The 19,402-nt window shown below is 36.0% G+C and overlaps 1 protein-coding gene across 1 annotated transcript in view; it reads left to right on the top strand.

The window, feature by feature from the left end:
* The window catches only part of SLC27A6 (solute carrier family 27 member 6), a 63,167-nt gene extending 44,292 nt beyond the window's left edge, over positions 1 to 18,875 (top strand). The window contains exons 5-10 of the mRNA XM_059416582.1: positions 2,048 to 2,242; positions 7,848 to 7,938; positions 11,121 to 11,319; positions 12,580 to 12,677; positions 14,212 to 14,342; positions 18,398 to 18,875. Coding sequence (XP_059272565.1) covers positions 2,048 to 2,242; positions 7,848 to 7,938; positions 11,121 to 11,319; positions 12,580 to 12,677; positions 14,212 to 14,342; positions 18,398 to 18,574 — 891 coding nt within the window. The 3' untranslated portion in view covers positions 18,575 to 18,875. The remainder of the gene's footprint in view (positions 1 to 2,047; positions 2,243 to 7,847; positions 7,939 to 11,120; positions 11,320 to 12,579; positions 12,678 to 14,211; positions 14,343 to 18,397) is intronic.
* Positions 18,876 to 19,402: the final 527 nt, after the last annotated feature.

Consider the following 19,402-nt stretch of genomic DNA (forward strand, 5'->3'; position numbering starts at 1 on the left):
TGAGTTAATAGATTAAAACCTTTCTTTTAAGACTGAGAAGGAACTGAGATAAAGAATGTGCTCAGTTGTGGGTTTTCTTTTTTTTAATCATTTTTTAAAATTTCTATTCAGCGTAACAGTATTCATTGTTTTTGCACCACACCCAGTGCTCCATGCAATCGATGCCCTCTCCAATACCCGCCACCTGGTTCCCCAACCTCCCACCCCCCGCCCCTTCAAAACCCTCAGATTGTTTTTCAGAGTCCATAGTCTCTCATGGTTCACCTCCCCTTGTTCACCTCAGTTGTGTATTTTTAATTATAAGTGTCAGGGATATTGATTTTTATTGTTGCTGATGTATTATTATTTCTTGTTAATTTTATAATTATTTTTCACAAGGATGGGAGTCACTCGGGCAATCATGGATTTATCATAACTATACTTATAGTATCTTCTTACTCTAATCCATACTATATTCTTACTCAGTTTTTTTTTGGTAAATATAATAGACATTTAACATTATGTAAGTCTTAGGTGTATAAGATAATGTTGATATTTGTGTATATTGCAAAATGATCACCAAAATTAATATAATTAATGTCTAATATCACACATAGCTATAAATTTCTTTTTCTTGTGGAGAAACTTTTAAGATTTACTCTTAGCAACTTTCAAATATTCAGCCCAGTATTTTTAACTGTACTCACCTTGCTATATATAATATTCTCATGACTGACTTATTTTATATCTGGAATTTTGTACCTTCTGATCTCCTTTACCCATTTCACCCTCACCCCACTCCTTGACTCTGTTGTCTATATCCGTGAGCTTTACATTGGAGATTATTTTGAGTTTTGTTTTTGCTTTTGTTTTTAGACTTCACATATACATGAAATCATATGGTCTTTGTCTTTGTCTGATTTATTTCATTAAGCATAACACCCTCAAGGTCCATCTGTGCTGTTGCAAATGGCAGTATTTCCCTTTTCTTGGCTTAGTAATATCGCACTCTGTGTGTGTGTGTGTGTGTGTGTGTGTGTCTGTGTGTGTGCACTACAATTTCTTTGTCCAATCATATATTAGTGGGCACTTGAGTTGCTTCTGTGTCCTGGGTACTAACTTATGCTGCAGTGAACGTGGCGGGGGTAGGGGGCAAATATCTTTTCCACTTATCCTTCACATAAGCGCCCAGAAGTGGAATTGCTGGATCACATGGGAGTTTTATTTTTAATTTTTGGAGGAACCTCTCTCCTGTTTTCCACAGTGGCTGTACCAATACACATTCCCACCCATAGAGCACAAGGGTTCCCTTTCCTCTGTCCTTGCATATTTAAAAATATTATTTATAATTGCCAGGCCATAGGGCCTGGTGATGGGTAGTAAGGAAGGCATGTATTACATGGAGCATTGGGTATTATACATAATGAATCTTAGAGCACCACATCAAAAACTAATGTACTTATGGTGACTAACATAACACAATGAAAAATAATAATATTTATAAGCAGTTGACATAATATTTGCAAGTCAAATATTATAGGGATTAGATGATAACAGTGTATCGTTCATCCTATGCTAGGCCCTGGGTTTACTATATACGGCAGGATGAGAGAGGTATTCTCATTTTTACAGGTGAATAAATGGAGAATCGCAATGGTATTCAACCTTTTAGTGCAAAGTTATATAGACAATAAGTAGTAGAGCTAAGATTACAAACTCAAGTATATTTTTTATAACTTTTTTAAAAGTAATGCTTTTTTCCCTGAAATATGCTTTCTTCCTTACCTGATCTCTACCAAAATAAGGCTTTCGTAATCTGGAAGGTAAAGATCTTTTACCAGGTATGGGGTAATAAAAGCTATATTATTCTAGGCCAGTGTTAGTTTCATTAGCTATTGTACATGGTTCAGCAACAGTTAAACGTGATTTTTTTTTTTTTTTACTTCCCTTTCATTATTGCATATGTGCAAACTTACTTCTGGATATTTGCCAATAAAATCATAGTAATGAAAGAAAGAATGGAGAACTGGAAATAATAAATTACAAGTAAAATCTTTTCTTCTAACAGAGAGAAGGTGAAAAAGATCATCAAGTGCGTTTGGCAGTTGGAAATGGTGTACGGAGTGATGTATGGAGGGAATTTTTAGACAGATTTGGAAATATTAAGATGTGTGAGCTTTATGGAGCTACTGAAGGAAACATTAGTTTCATGAATTACACTGGAAAAATAGGATCCGTTGGGAGAACAAACTTCTTTCACAAAGTAAGTACAGTATTTTCCTTCCATAAATATAATGAAGTCAGTTTACCTCTCTTCTAGACTTCCTGTTTATAAATTACGGTAAATACAATCACCTTTCCTTTTTCTTTTCTTTTTCTTTTCTTTTTTAAGTTGAGAACATCTATAAAGTCATAGCTTCTAGGTGAACCATAGGTTATAAAAACCTCAACTGTCTCCCAGGTTTTCCTGTATAATGTGGGGATAATGATACCCAAGTGTTTTTTGTTCTGTCTTCAAAGTTAATAAGATAATATATAAAAAACAAGCAAAGTTTCTGATACATGTCATTTTGACTCTTTCCATTTTTCCTGAGTTTTTTCAATCCAGTGTTTCTGCTTACACTTCATTTTTATATCACATAAAAATTATGTATAGGTTTCTGAGGCTCCTGGGTGGCTCAGTGGGTTAAGCCTCTGCCTTCAGCTCAGGTCTTGACCTGCTTTGGAGAAAGTAATTGTCAACATAAAGCTTACACTGAACAATAATTTTTAAAGAATAAAAGTTTCATTAAAGAAAATAGTTTCTAAATTTATATAGCACAATGTTTATAAACTCAAGTGGAAATAAACAACTCCAGAATCATAGTAGGATATTATATTATAGCTCTTTCAGTTTTTGTTAGAACAAACAAAAAAAGAACCTTCAATGTTATAGAATATGCAGTAACAAGTTACTTGAACTAACAGACATTTATAGGATACTGCATCTAAAAACTGCAGAATATCCTTTCTTTTCAAGCACTTATGAAATATTCACAAAGATTATTGGGTCACTTAGGGAATTTCAGCAAGATTAAATGTGGCTTATGTTCTCTGACAGCAGTTTAATTAAGGTAGAAATAAATCTTTTAAATGACAGGTCATCTATATATTGGGTTATAGAATATCTGTAAGTTTCTATGAGTGGACAAAAAATCATTATTGAAATTGAAAAATAGGGGCGCCTGGGTGGCTCAGTGGGTTAAGCCGCTGCCTTCGGCTCAGGTCATGATCTCGGGGTCCTGGGATCGAGTCCCACATCGGGCTCTTTGCTCAGCAGGAAGCCTGCTTCGTCCTCTCTCTCTCTCTCTGCCTGCCTTTCTGCCTACTTGTGATCTCTCTCTGTCAAATAAATAAATAAAATCTTTAAAAAAAAAAAAAAAGAAATTGAAAAATAATTTGAGATGGGGCGCCGGCTGGTACAATCAGTTGATTCCTGATTTTGGCTTCAAGTCATGATCTCAGGTTGTGGGATGGATCTCATGCTTAGGCTCCACACTTAGCAGAAAGTCTACTGGTGCTTGTCTCTCTCTCTCCCCTTCTGTTCCTCCCACTGCTCAGGCTCTTGTCTGTGCTATCTCTCTGTCTCAAGTGAATAAATAAAAATAAATCTAAAAAAAATAACGGGAGCTGAATCAAAATTAAAATGTTATATTTCAAAACATTGGACCTACGTAAGAGTGGTTTAAAATTTGTGAGCTAAATATCCATTTCTGGGGGTTAATTAAAAAGCAACTGAAATAAACTAAAAAAAAAAAATAAAAATAAGGAACTAATCAAAAACAAAAATTAAAGAAACACAAAATAAAATTTAGTGAGAAGTATCAGAGGAGAGAGACATATAATTTTTAGAAAGTAAAGAAATAAGGTCAAAGCTGGTGTAAATTTATCTCGTGTTTGGAACCTAGAGAAGGCGCAAACTACTTTTATGATAGACTCTTTGGGATTTTGAGGGTCTTATTGACCTCTCAGAAATGCTGCTGCATTCTGAAAAGTAATTTGGGGAAAGTAAGTGCTGATATTTATTGAGTTTTTCAGTCCATACAGTTAATTTTCTCAATTCATTGCACTGGTTCCATTAAGAATTTCATATTCGCATTAAAGCTTCTTAGTGAAGCTGAGTCATTCCCTAGTAGTCATCCAACAAGAGTACATGAAGAAGATTTGTATTTTACATTACTGACTTGACCTCATTATAATTTTATAACATCTTAAATTCCCTGACTGTAATACTGTCAATAAAGCAAGAAGTCATTGTTCCCAATTTATTTGGAAAACTTCTGATTTTCAACCTATTTTTTTTTTCATTTTGGAAATGAAAAAGAATTATACCTGGTATCATATGAATTCAGTTATATCTTTTCTCATTATTATTGTAGTATACATATATTATTGTTTTGTTATATACCAAGTCACCAGAAAAATTTGGACCAATAACTTTCATAATCATGTGGAGAGATCTGATAAGTCCATCTCTCAAAAACTTAAACCTAATGGAAGCTTCCCCCTACTGTTTCACAGACAAATCAACATCTAAACAGAGGTAGGCTGTTAATAAAAAAGGGAAAAGATGAGGCATCAACACAAAGTTCCTGCATCCCACATGTCCTTCCTGTGTGCCGTACTTACCATTTAAATGTATATAGCCGAAGGGCATGTGTGCCATATAAGCCCCCAGAGGAAATACTAAAAATTTTGTGACTGATTTGAGAGACAAACCCAACTCACAGTTATAGACTGGCTTCTCCTTTTCTACACCTAGGGATGATAAAATTGGGAGAGAACAAACATGAAATCCCTAGAAGAAATAAAACTTGAAAAAAGAAAAGAAGTCTTAATAAAAGCTGACAAAAAAGTACAAATACACAGCAAAATGATAAGCCCTATAAAATGACCAGGGAATATTTAGTAAAATAATTTCCCATAGATTAAAAAATTACAATAACATTCTCTTTAAAAATAAAAGATCAGGGGCGCCTGGGTGGCTCAGTCATTAAGGGTCTGCCTTGGGCTCAGGTCTTAATCGTAGGGTCCTAGGATGGAGCCCAAAGCCCCTCTTTAGGCTCCTTGCTCAGTGGGAGCCTGCTTCTCCCTCTCCCTCTGCTGCTCCCCCTGCTTGTGTTCCCTCTCTGTCTGTCAATTAAGTAAATAAAATGTTTAGAAATAAATAAAATAAAAGCTCAGTGGGACACCTGGATGGATCAGTCCCTTAAGCCTCTGCCTCCAGCTCAGGTCATACTCTCAGGGTCCTGGGATCGAGTCCCACATCAGGCTCCCTGCTCAGGGAGCGCCTGCTTCTCCCTCTGCCTGTTGCTCCCTCTGCTTGTGCTCTCTCTCTCTCTCTCTTTCCCTGACAAATAAGTAAATAAAATCTTTTAAAAAGAAATAAGAGCTCAAAAGATATGAAAGTACAAGGGAAATATAAATTAACAAAAGGAGTTGAAAAGTAGACACACTCAGTTCAAAGGAGAAAAATAAAAGGGTCTAAGAATGAAAGTATTACAGAGATGAACACCACATTACAGGCTCTAAACATTGTTAGGGAGCTAGATGGTTGGGATTAAGAAGTCACACATAAAAGGATTTAATAAAAAGATACCTTCAAATGTCTGTAAACTTATTTATTATCTTAAAAGTAGGCAATTTTTATGGACCAGGAAATTTAACCAGCAGTGCAATAATCTCCATGAGACCATCGTCACTTCTCACAGCACTTGCCAGTTTTGAAGACCCGACAACCCACTTGGGGTTCGATGATTTGCTGAGTACTCAAAATTTACCAAAAGCTGTTATACTTGTCATTATTCTTATTACATCTAAAGGATATGGATTAAAATCAGATGGAGGGAGAAGCAATAGGGCAGAATCAAAAGGGCACCAAACGCAAGACTTTTAGGGGTCCTTTCATGCGCAGTCAGGATGGCATTACTCTCCTGGAACTGACATGTGACCATGTACACAGAGTATTGCCAGCTAGGGATGCTCACCAGCCTTGGTGTCTGCAGTCTTCTTTGCAGCTCCATCATTTAACTCTATTTGGTTTCTTGTGAGGCTGACTTCTTTCCCGAATCCCTCAGAAGGCCAAGCTGGGAGACCCAAAGTCCCCACCCCACATCATGTTATTCATGTGGCTCAGAGACACTCAATATGAACCATACTGTCACTATGTGGATGCCAAAAGCCCTTAGGCTAACACATAGAGTCCTGTTGACCATAACATTGCAAGGCATAGAGAGAATCTCCCAGAAGCTGAGAGTGAAAGCCAGCCAGACCCCTGGTTAAACTGGGGTTAAGGTTAAATTCTTGATGCCACAGGGACTGATTTCTCTCTTTCTAAAAAAACACATAATTTAACTTCGGTTCCATTTTCTTTGGTTAAATTCAAGGGAATTAAATTAATTGCTTAAAAAGGTGTGGTATCATTTTTATAGATTATTTTATTACTCAGTTTTCTACCTTTCTCCCTATCAATTTAAACACACTTGTAATGATGCTTGTCAAATGCATTCCTTTATATAGTCTTAATAGTTTTTTTTAAGATTTCACTTATTTATTTGACAGAGAGAGACACAGTGAGAGAGGGAACACAAGCAGGGGGAATGGGAGAGGGAGAAGCAGGCCTCTTCCCACGGAGCAGGGAGCCCGACTGAGGGCTCGATTTCAGGACTCCGGGATCATGACCTGAGCTGAAGGCAGATACCCAATGACTGAGCTACCCAGGCACCCCATTAATTTTATTCATCTTTTCCCACTTATTTGCTCTATATTTATTCACTTTGTTCCTCCTCCTCTTTGTCTTTCTCTCTTCTATGTGTTCTTCCTTATTATTTTTTCTATATTTTTAGATGACTGTTTTCTAGTTCACCTTAATAAGATAGCTTGTTTAATTGACTGGCAAAACCTCAGTTTTCTTATATATAAAAGGAAGGGGTGGGGTTGAACCAATCTGCAATTTTTCCTCCCAGAATCACCTCTTAGTGTATAGGTGGACATGACAGGAGCAGGAGAGCTGGAAATATTTGGGGACAAGGAGAGATGTCCAACTAGCTTGTTTCCCAACTTGATGAGCATGTTCTAACTAATTTGCTATCTCACAGCACAGAAGTACTGAGTGCTAGTTTAGGGAAATAAAGGTGAAAGGCTTGGGGAAAAGTTCAAAGTCAAATAAGCATCTGATCCCTTTTTTAAGGGATTATAATTTAAAAACAGATAATGAAATTCTTGTCTTTGTGTAGTTGAAACTTTGGTTTTATTAAAACTTTCAGGGGATTTTTAAAAATTTTATTTATTTATTTATTTGAGAAAGAGCATGAACAGAGGGACAGAGGGAGAGGAGAGAGAGAATCCCAAGCATGTGGGGCTGGTTCTCAAGACCCTGAGATAACATGACTTGAGCTGAAACCAAAATTCAAATGCTTAACCAGTTTAGCCACCCAGGTGCCCCCGAAGGGATATTTTTGAATGATTGAAAAAAAAGAAGAAAGCAGGAAGTGTTCCTTTTAGCTAGAGTTAGTAGAGTATGTGACTGAGCACCGGGATGTTTGATACTGCTCATTCAAGAATAAAATTAATGTTTTGCTAAGGTAATGTGCAACATAAAATGAAATGTAAGTAAATGCCATCATATAAGTGCTCTTTAATAATGCCTTCAGTTTTGATTTTCAAATATGTATTTAATTTTTATCAGGAAAGTTTACTTTTTTTCGTAAATCTGCATTCTAATTCTTTATTTCAGTTGCCTGAACATAAACTCTGCCACCAGTAGATGTCACTGCACAAATAAGTATTTCGTTATTGTTTTTGTTGTTTGTTGAATTTTATTTTTGCAGCTTCTTTTCAGTTATGACTTGCTAAAGTATGATTTTCAGAAAGATGAACCCATTAGAAATGAACAGGGCTGGTGTATTCGTGTGAAGAAAGGTAAGATTCTTGCATTTGACCATGTCTTTTCAGGCAAAAGTTTCTGAATTTCTATTTAATTACTACTGAATTTAGAGAAGAAAGAATAGCCGTTATGGATATGTGATGAGATTTATTTGGAATTTCAATGCAGGTAGAATAGTTTCATTATTAGGTATTAGGGATCCCAATTGGGCCACTCGGATGGTCAGTTACTAAAATCTAAAATGGATTATTACTGGGATCCCTTTTCCCTGATCCACTCTTCTAGTTATAACAGTAGTGCTAATGTCCTCTATCACCAAGATAAAATGTATAAAAGAATGCCTTAGTTATCACTCTAGGTATAGTGGAAAGTCAGGCAGGCTTACATTTATATCTGGGCTCTCATCCTTAGAAAATATACAACTTTGGACAGGCCACTCGAGCTGAGACTCATTTTCTTCATATGTAGAGTTGACAATATTTATTTTGTGAGGTTCTTGTTGACCATTAAATGAGGTGATGTATGCAAAGTCCCACAGAGAGCCTGGCATGTGGTTTGCTACCTACCTGCTGCTTTTCTCCATCTCACTCCCCTCCTCCACCAAGGTATAGTTTCTGATAATTTTTGGTTAGACAATTAACTTGCTGCTGCATATGATCAGTCTAGAGATTTCAATGTAGATATGTGCACTTGGAATTGTTTAGAGATTCAGGCTGGATAAATCAGGCCAAAATTACTTTTTACTTTTTTCAGAATATGCTTAGGCTACATTTCAAAGATGAATTCATTTAAATCTTAACTTCAAATGTGGAGATAAAGGTTGCAAACCTGGCTTGTTTGTGTGTTTTGGTAGCTGGAAGCTTGGAAAGAATATAAGCCTTGTCTATTAAAAAACAAATTGCCCTGTCCTCTAAATTTCAAACCTAAGAGCATTTATCAAATATCTTCCCCTAATTCAGGTCTGTAAGCTGTGTTCAAGAGAAAAGCCAATTATAAAAAGATTGTAAAGAACTTTGTTTATTCACACCTTTCTAGTGTATTTTATTTTGTTTTGTTTATTTAAGATTTTATTTTTTTTTTTAAGGAATCTAAGCGCCCGACATGGTGCTCAAACTCACAATCCCAAGATCAAGAGTTTCATGCTCTACTGACTAAGCCAACCGTGCACTCCCGGTGTGTTTTATTTATTGGATTTAGGACAGTATCAACATTGGAACTTGAGTTTCAGAACTGCTTGTCCCTGGGCACCTGCGTGGCTCAGTCGGTTAAGCAGCCGACTGGATTTTGGCTTAGGTCATGATCTCACGATCCTGGGATTGAGCCCTGTTTGGGCTCTTCACTTAGTGGGAGTCTGCTTGAGGATTCGCTCTTACCCTCATCATCTACTCCTCCCCTGACTTGTGCTTGTACTCTTTCTTTCTCTCTCTAAAATAAGTAAATAAATCTGTAAATCTTAAAAAAAAAAAAAAAAAAAAAGTGGATTGTCCCCAAACATTTGCTTTAGTGTTCTGTAATTCTCATTATAAATTACTCAATATTTTTTCCATTAATGATACTGTATCTTGCATACATTTGCCTGGAATAGGTAGATGAAGAATACTATGATCTTTTTAAGCATTTGCAATAATTAATTTGTCAGGGAAGAAACTGTCAACCTGTGTCTTAAGAAAAACAAAGAATATAAATTTTAAGGGGAACATGAGAGGCTTGGAAATTTCTGCAATAGAGGGAATGTAACTGAAGGAATATATGTTGGAGGACAGGCTTTGGAGTCAGATGAACTTGGTTTATAAAAACCAAGGGCAAAAACCAGGGGCACCCCGGTGCCTCAGTCAGTTAAGCATCTGAGTCTTTATCTCAGCATGGAGCCTGAGGCTTTAAAACAACAAAAACAAAGCCCGTCTCCCACATTTGGTAACTGTATGACATTGGGCAAATTACTATTCTTTCTTGGTTTCTTTACTGTAAAATGAAGATGATTTGAGGGCTTGTGTTACAGGTTTGTGATGAGAATCAGATAAATACGGTGCTCAGAATAGTGACTGGTTCCCAGAAAGCACTCAGGAAGTATAACAATGGTGACGACGATGATGATGAAGGTGTCCATGATGACAGTGACAATGAGGGGCCTCTGCAGTAGCCAACCAGACTTGGCTTGACCAATGGCATATGTGCCTGTGGAAGCCAGGATGTCCAGCAGGAGTGGGAGCAATGAACATTGAATAATGTTAAAATGACATAATTGGCTTATAGTGTTCTGGAATTAACCCCATCTGAGTAGTCATGTGGACTTTGCCTCTGTTTACAGGGGGGCAAACCATGTCAACAATGGCCTTGGGATGTTCTGGGACAGTGATTGCTGCTCCCCTTTTTCTTCCACACTTCTCGTAGAAGTAGATTTTTATCTTGCAGCTTGCTGGGCAAAATCCTGATTAATTTGAGTAAATCTGATTGAAAATTTGTTTCAGTTAATGTGTCTACATATAAAGAATACTAATAACTTTCATGCCTCATCTCTTGCCCATTGAGGATTTCTACATAACATCCTATAATAATAAAACATTTTCTTAAACTTCTATTACCTTCTAGATCTGAGATAGTATTGAACAGAAACCTTGTTGTGAAATTAAGGACTTGAATTTGAGTTCTAGGTCCATTCCTTTCAACATTGTTGGACTTCAGTAACTTACTTGACCCTTCTCAGCCATGGCTCCTTCCTTGTGAAATAAGGATTTTAATTATCATTTTTAAAGGATTTCTGTGAAGAATAAATAGGATGACAGTTGCAAGGGACTCATGGGGCTTGCTGCATAGTAAAAGCCTGATAAATATTCCTACTATCATAATCTTACTAAAATTATTATTATGGTTATTTATATAGTTTCATTATTATCAGTGTTAAAATCTATGGAACTTGAATCTATGGATCGGTCTATCCACCCAGGATAGGATGTAAAATAAATTTAATGTGCCTTTGCCTGCATTTGCTTTCCTTTTTGCTAGTTTTTCCAAAGTGGTTTGTGTTGGTGGCAGTCTGTGAAAGGGTGTGTTGGATGCAGGATGCAGGCACCCAGGGTAAATATCAAATATAATAAAAATCAAGTTCCAGGAAAGAATATCAACACTGGTTGTGTTGGTCAGATATAATCTAAGTACATGCATGATATGTGTAATAATAATTTTAATCAAGTCACCAAAAAGTGCCTTTCTCTCCCAGGAGAACCTGGGCTGCTCATTTGTAGAGTGAAAAAGAAGAATCCCTTCTTTGGTTATGCCGGGAGTAAGAAGCACACAGAGAAGAAACTGCTTTGTGATGTTTTTAAGAAGGGAGATGTTTACTTTAACACAGGAGACTTAATGGTGCAAGATCAGGACAATTTCTTTTATTTCTGGGACCGTACTGGCAACACTTTCAGGTGCGAAATAGCACGGGTCATACTGCTTCTTCTGGAATTGTGAACCATGTCCAAGCAAGGCTCCGTGGAAAGATTGTAGACCACATGGTCTGTACCTTTGGGGCAGACAGAGTGCTTTCAGCTCTGTAATGTCTCCCCATTTAAAAATTCAGTGGCCATCTGTTTCTAGATTAAAACCTAATTTAAGTGTTGATGTCAATTTTTATCATTATTTAAATGAATCATTTTGGTCCAAATCAGTGAGCTCCTTTTTTTAAGAATATACGATAAGTAGACAGATGTGATGTTTAAATGGCAGAGTTGAAACAGAAACCAGTTTGGGGGACGCCTGGGTGGCTCAGTTGGTTAAGCAGCTGCCTTCGGCTCAGGTCATGATCCCAGGGTCCTGGGATCGAGTCCCACATCAGGCTCCTTGCTTGGCAGAGAGCCTGCTTCTCCCTCTGCCTCTGCCTGCCTCTTTGTCTGCCTGTGCTCTCTCGCTCTCTCTCCCTCTGTCTCTGACAAATAAATAAAATCTTTAAAAAAAAAAAGAAGCCAGTTTGGTCAAGTCTGGTCTAATATTTGACTGAATGATAAAAACAATGAAACAGCAAAATTTTCCTTTCTTACATTTTCCTTCTTAATTCCTTAAGATTATTTTAGGCTTATTCAATGATTTTGCTTTACTACTCAATGATTATGGAATAATGAGGGACATACAAGAGACATTCAAAAAAATGTTTGAATGGATAAATGAATCATACTTCCTTACCTTCTCCTACAACTTACGGGCTTACTTTGTATAAAATCATTCTAATTGAATATACTCAATCCATAATTCATTTGCATTAAAGGATCCAAAGGGGTTAACCCCTAGAAATTAAAGGTCACTACTGTGAGAGACAATTGGAACTTTCCTTTCATTTTTTCTGACTCTATCATTAGAGATAGGCAATGTTATGTCTTAATTGTAATTACAATTCAAAATAAGAGGAATTATCATTCCTTTGTTTTTATGATATACTGTAGAAAAACATCTTATAGTAATCGATTTATGCCAATGAAACACATATACAGTAATTTTAATTAAAACAATGATTCTGCTTTTGTTGACTTCACTGAGGTGAAGTGCTTCTTTGGAAATGCCTTTCGTTTCAAAAACTGCCATTGTGTGTGGTTACTTGGAACTTGCCCAGAACCAAACACAAGGCACTGAAGCTAAAACTGGGTACCTACTTCTTCAGACAGAGGTACATTCACTGGAACTTGATTTTCATTTAGGTGGAAAGGAGAAAACGTTGCCACCACAGAGGTTGCTGACGTTATTGGAATGCTGGATTTTATACAGGAGGCAAACGTCTATGGGGTAACGGTGCCAGGTACGAGTATATTTCAGGTTTGGAAGAATTCTTAAAATAGAATGTGTTGCTTTTCTTTACTTTTGTAACGATATTACTAATTCGACATTTCATTTTTTGATATATTAAATATCTTAGTCTTGTCTTGGCAAGTAATGCCCTAGACCAGGCTAACAAATGCCATGGTCACATCCAGTACCAACTTAATTTTAATGGATGTGTGTATTTTTAAGTAAAGCTTGAAAATTCTGGTCCATGACTCACTGCTTGAAAATAATTCCAGCTTTTCAATAGTCTGTTATTGTTTCTTTTATGACTAGAGTTTATGCATGCCACTAAATAGGAACACATGCTAGTTTAAATGTTTAGTAACACTGACTTGTGATTACATTGAATCTTTTTTTTTGAAGATTTTATTTATTTGAGAGAGAGAGAGAGAGCATGCGTGAGTAGGGGGAGGGCAGAAGGAGAGGGAGAGCTAGAAACAGACTTGCTGCTGAGCAAGGAGCCCAGGATCATGACCTGAGGTAAAGGCAGCTGCTGAACCAGCTGAGCCACTGAGGAGCCCTAGTTAACCTTTTTATTTTTACTTTTTAAAAGATTTTATTTTTATTTATTTGACAGAGATCACAAGTAGGCAGAGAGACAGGCTGAGGGGGAAGGGGGGAGGGGTGGGGAAACAGGCTCCCTGCTGAGCAGAGAGCCCGATGCGGTGCTCGATCCCAGGATACCGGGATCATGACCTGAGCCCAAGGGAGATGCTTAACCCACTGAGCCACCCAGGTGCCCCTTAAGTTGAACCTTTATAAAAAATAATTTAAAAACTTGTTTGGCTTCATTTATCTTTGTAAATGTGCCTATGAAGATTGTCTCATGATGGTGAAAATGACAAAGAAAAGTTACCAAAATGAAATGATAGGATAGTTGTTCTCCTTTGCTGTTTTGTTTTGTTTTGAAAAGTGTAAATAATGTCCAACTAATGTTTATAGGTGCCCAGGACAATGGGATGGGAGTGTTTAAATGAGGAGCAGAGGAAGGGGATGTTTACTCTAATAGACCTTGAGTGTTGTCTATACTATTTCCCTGAAAAAACACATAGGTGGCATGATAAGCACTAAGTGATCTGTGGAATTCAAGACCAGTCTGGTTTTTAAATTTAAAAACAATGTTGCCTTTTAATTTTTGTATTGACTCTTAACATGGATATTTGTCTGGAATAAATTCACCATTAAATAAGTGTTTCCTCCCGGTATTTTATATTAATGGTGGTAGAATGCAAACTGGGGGTTATTTATGGTGTTTTCTATTCCATCTATTTCATTTGTGTAGTGTTGACAGTCAAGAATAGACTGTATCCTTTCCTGTTCCTGACTTATTTCTGGGACATAGATCATATGCTCAGGAAGGGATCCACTCATTTATACTATTGTTGCATTGTTACTGCTGTGATAGGATTAATGTCTCCATTTGCAATAATTAGTATGTGATTAAGAGAATCATTTTAAAAATCACCTAGTGCTTGTAAAATTAATGCTATTTCAAACTTTTTTCTCAGATTATGAAGGAAAAGCAGGAATGGCTTCTATTACTTTAAAACCAAATAAGTCTCTGGACTTGGAGAAGGTTTATGAACAAGTTGTAACATTCTTACCAGCTTATGCCTGCCCACGATTTTTAAGAATTCAGGTAACTCTACTGTTTGAATTTTAAGAATTCAGGTAATATTACTTAACTAAAGATTCAACTTAACTACAAGACCAGGATTCCAGGAGATGGTTTATTTACAAGATAATATTTTATCTTTTAGATAATGTGTGCATTTGATTTATATTAGAAAACCTCAAGAATAATGAAAAGCATTGGGATGCTAATTTATGCCATATTTGAAGCCTAATTATAGAAGGGAACTTGATGAAATGCTAGGGTGTCTTTGTCTTTGTCTAAGTCTAATTATAGACTTGCTTTCTTCCTCTTCACTCAAGACCTCAGCAATGGTGCAAGCCCAAACTCCATTGTACACAAGCCTTGTGAAGACACTTGGTGCTCTGTGCCTAGAACTGTGTTCCACCAGGCTGACATCAAGGTGTCTGAGGATGTGTGCAGAACTGAAAGGCAATTGGCTTTAAGCAATTCTGCTTTTAATTTTTACCCTCATTCTGTCCAGCCTTCCTCTGGGACTCTATACTTTTAAGGGATTCTCAGTTTATTTGTTTTGAGAGGTGGGCACTCTCTTGTTAAGTTGCTAGAATAAAATACAGTAAAAAGAAGAGTTTGCTCAGCCACTGGATGAATTTGCACACTCATTTATTCAGCCATTCGTGTATTTAATACTGTGTCCCCAAAGCTAGTACTTATCTCTTAACATCCAATCACAAAACTTTTCTGGATACATTCATCGTATCACTCTTAGATCCCTAGCGGAACAATCGATAGCATCATATTCATCTTCCAAGCATTCGCTGAGCATCTTCATGGCCCTGCCATGGCTTGGTCAAAGGGATGCATCATCTGAACTGTCATAAGTATATATTTCATTTACATAATTTTTAAATATTAATTTACATAATTTTAAGAGCTCTCATACACATTGTCTCAGATTATTTTCATAATTATCGGTCCTCTGAAATGCCAAAGGTAAGCAAAAGTATGAAGCAGAATTGATACATTTTCGACTGAAATTTTTATTGAGATTGTTGTAGTCATGCTATTGGAAGAAATAACACAGAGAAAGATCCTTAGTGTAGCAATTACTCAATTTCCTCCAGCGGTGTTATTTTTCAAAACTGTTATAACCTGGACATGGATGTTGATACAATCTACCCATCTTAATAAATTTTGTGCTTTACCTGTGTGTGTGTGTGTGTGTATTAAGATCTATACACTCTTATCATCTGTATTGCTTCTTCACCAATTACTTCAGCCAAGATATGAACAATTCTGACACCACAGGATGTCTCATGTTTCCCTTTTATAATCACATTCAGTTTTCTCTTGAATTTCCCCATACTACCTTACAAATAATATATTTTAATGGGGTAGACAGTTGGTAGTTTAAATAGTATCTTAAACACGTTTCCTCTAGGGCAACTTAAAATTCACTTTCATTAAGAAGAAGAAATATTTTGGCATAGAACTATTCTAGAAATCTAAGTCAGTCTTACACAAACTTAGAAAATGTTTTAGCATCATTTAATACCTAAAGAAATAGAAATGTGACTGTTACATTTATTATAGTATTTGCTATAGTTAGTACAATGCATTGTACTTAGTTGGCAGTAACAATATTTATTTAACAAATGAATTATAATAAATTATCCGATATAAGCAGAACAAAACTTTAAATCACTTCTGACAAAGTAAATAAAAGAACTATCTTATCAAAATCAAAATCTTACCAAAATCCATTTAGCAAAAATTTAAAAAATGATTATTTTTGCCACTAAATTTATAAAATTTTTTTTTAAAGATTTATTTATTTTGGGGGTGGGTAGAGAAAGGGCAAATGGAGAGAGAGAATCCTCAGGAAGACTCTCCCTGGGCCCATAGCCCTATGTGAGGCTCCCTCAAAGGACACTGAGATCATAACCTGAGCCAAAATCAAGAGTCAGACACTTGGAGCACTGGGAGTTATAAGTAAACAAAGAATCTTGGAACACTACATCAAAAACTAATGATGTACTATATGGCGACTAATATAACATTAAAAAAAAAAAAAGAAAGAGACTTAACTGCCTGAGCCACCCAGGCACCCTAAATTTACCAAAGAAAAAACAAATTTAATGTGATATTACTTAGTATGGGTGGGATGAAATTAAATTAAATTGATCCTTTCATTCTGCTTGTGGAAATACAAACTGTTATAACCTCACTAGAAAACAAGTTGGTAAATATATAATTGGGCTCTTAGAATTTACATATATTTTGACTTAGTAATTTCATTTCCAGAAATGTATCCTTAAAAAGTAATCAAAGCTGAACAAATGTTATATATAAAGATGCTCTACAAAATGTTATTTATAGGAGTTAAAAATTTTGATATTCTTTATTAGCTAGAATAAGAATAATGTTAATTAAAATAATATAATTAGATGAGATCTTATTAAACCATTACCTAATGGTTTTTATTACCTAAATAAAATTAACCTTACCTGTAGAAATACACACAGCATATAATGGAGCTGGGGTTTTTTGTTTGTTTATTTAGATTTTATTTATTTACATATTATAGAGAGAGGTGGGGAGAGAGCACAAAAGTGGAATAGGAAGAAGGGCAGAGGGAGAGAAGCATCCCAAGCAGACTCTGTGCTGATTGTGGAGCTGATGGGGCCAGATGCCAGGACCCTGAGCCAAAATCAAAGAGTTTGAAGCTCAATCAACTGAGCTACCCAGGTGCCGCTAGAGCTGTGTGTGTGTGTGTGTGTGTGTGTGTAAGGCAGAATATCAATTTTATACATACAGGGAGTTTTTAATTTTCTAAAAATGAGAAAAACAGAATGTGTTTCCATACAGCCAGATCTAATTCTGTGATGACCGTGTTGGGAAGAGGGTGGGATAGAAAGGCTGAGATCAGGGAAGGGGGTATAGAGAGAACGCGAGTCTTGCATTAGTCCAGAAGGATGAATAAAAATGGCCAGGTGGCTCATATAACCTTATAAGGACCTCGCTGTGTCATCTGACTCAAAGCAGGTTACTTCTCCATGCCTGAAGCTGTCACAGAGAGATACACTTTATCTCTTAAATCCCTTAAAGCAGAGAGCTTCTTAAACTTTCTAGATTCATGGCATCTCTAGAGTCTCAGTATTTTCGTGGCATTTGGGATTCACCAAATACCTAAATTTTCTGTTCTTCAGTATTTAGGTCAAAAGAAATTCATTAAGTCTTTAGATCTAACAAATTAATTCCTCTTTGAAAAAAATAGTGTATATAAATTGAAAGGCAAAAAATACTCTTATTTTTAGACAAACACAACTACCAGAGAGATGTAAATTGGGCATTGTACAACTCCTCAAACCTTGGAATTAGATTGGACTGCACAGGGAGAGCCTAATTTCTTGTCGCACATTGATTTGGAGCTGTACTTGCCTTTTATCACAGCAACCACTGGAAACCCTGTTTCACAAAGATATGGCATCGTTGAAAAGAATGTGTCACAAACTAATATTGGAAGTATGAACTACCTTGAGCTAGTAGTTAGCAAGCAGTGACCAACAGGTATCACTGGGTTTACCTGGAAAATTTAAAATACACCTTAGAGACACTGGAATTTCACAGAAGTATCACAGAGCACCTCGGTGCACAGTTTAAGAACCCAAGATTTAGATCATCTTTTACTCCTGGTCTTTATAGTATTTGGCCTTATGGAATGGAATGTTCTCTTTCAGAGGTTTTATCTTCTTGGTGTCTAATAGCATTTCCTGTACATGATGTTGTGTTCACAGTGAATTAAAGAGATAAGCCTGTGTATTTTAGATGCTTCTATAGTTGGTTATAATTTTTGACAATTTTCATAATTCTTCTATATTAAATAAAGTTCAGAGGTAAATTGAGCTAAAAATTCCACTGTTCTAGAGGGCATTTTTAAAATTTTCTGATGTTAAATTATTAGTAGTAAATAGAGAGATGGTCACAGAATATAAAATTGTTACAATTAAATATTATAGTCTATCTTGTAATTGAATATTCTGTTTATAGATTTTAGATAATATTAAATGATTCCACTAATCCTGACAATTGCTTTGTAGGAGAAGATGGAAACAACAGGGACATTCAAACTACAGAAGTTTCAATTGATGGAAGAAGGATTTAGTCCATTGAAAATTTCTGACCCACTTTATTTCATGGATAACTTGAAAAAATCTTATGTTCCACTGACCGAAGAACTTTATAATCAAATAGTGTTAGGGAAGGTCAAACTTTAAGAATTTTTACACATGGGGTTTTTATATGTTTTCTTAGGAGAAGTGAGAGGAAAGTGTCTGATTCTTTAACATGATACAGGAGGAGGAAATGGATATTAGCTAACATATGCTGTGTTTTCTTAATATGCAACAACTTTTTTTCTAAGTAGGAACTTTCATTTGCTTTAGACCATGACAAACTTCAGTTGATTATTTGTTTTATCTATCTGGGGGTTCACTACATAATTAAATATTTGCTTCAGTCATAAACATTCTACATAATCAGTAGTTAACAATTTAGAAACTTACTACAAATGTACTTTTTACTATTGAAAGTTTTTAGTTTTGAGTAAATGGTTAAATTTTGCTCAAATGTTTTATTCTTATGCACCCTGTCCTATAACTCAATAAAATCATCTTCACTAATATGTGTTTTGAGGTTCTTTTCTGATGTTTTAACTGTAAACTTCCAGTCCAAGAAAGCTGGCTGACCTCATGCATACATTCCTGTCTCCCTTATTGAACTCACATTCTGATGATAGAAGAAATACAGAAGTGTTTTACAGCAAACCAAGAAAACCAGTAAGCCCAAAACATTTAGGAATTTTTGGAAGATACATAAGATTAAATTAATGGTAAAATCCAACAGAGCTATAGAAACCACTGGTGATACAGAAAAAGAATGGATTGCAACAGAATGTAGGTATTGACACTAAGATCAGCGGCAGAAGAGACTTTGTGAGCAGGTTTGTGGTTATTAACAGAAATGCATTGCCAGGACAATATAAGACACACAATTGGACTTCTTCTGGTCTGGAAGCAACAAGCTCCAAGGTTTGCTTCAAGCTG

Source organism: Mustela nigripes, chromosome 12, assembly GCF_022355385.1.
Source record: "Mustela nigripes isolate SB6536 chromosome 12, MUSNIG.SB6536, whole genome shotgun sequence".
NCBI lineage: Eukaryota > Metazoa > Chordata > Mammalia > Carnivora > Mustelidae > Mustela > Mustela nigripes.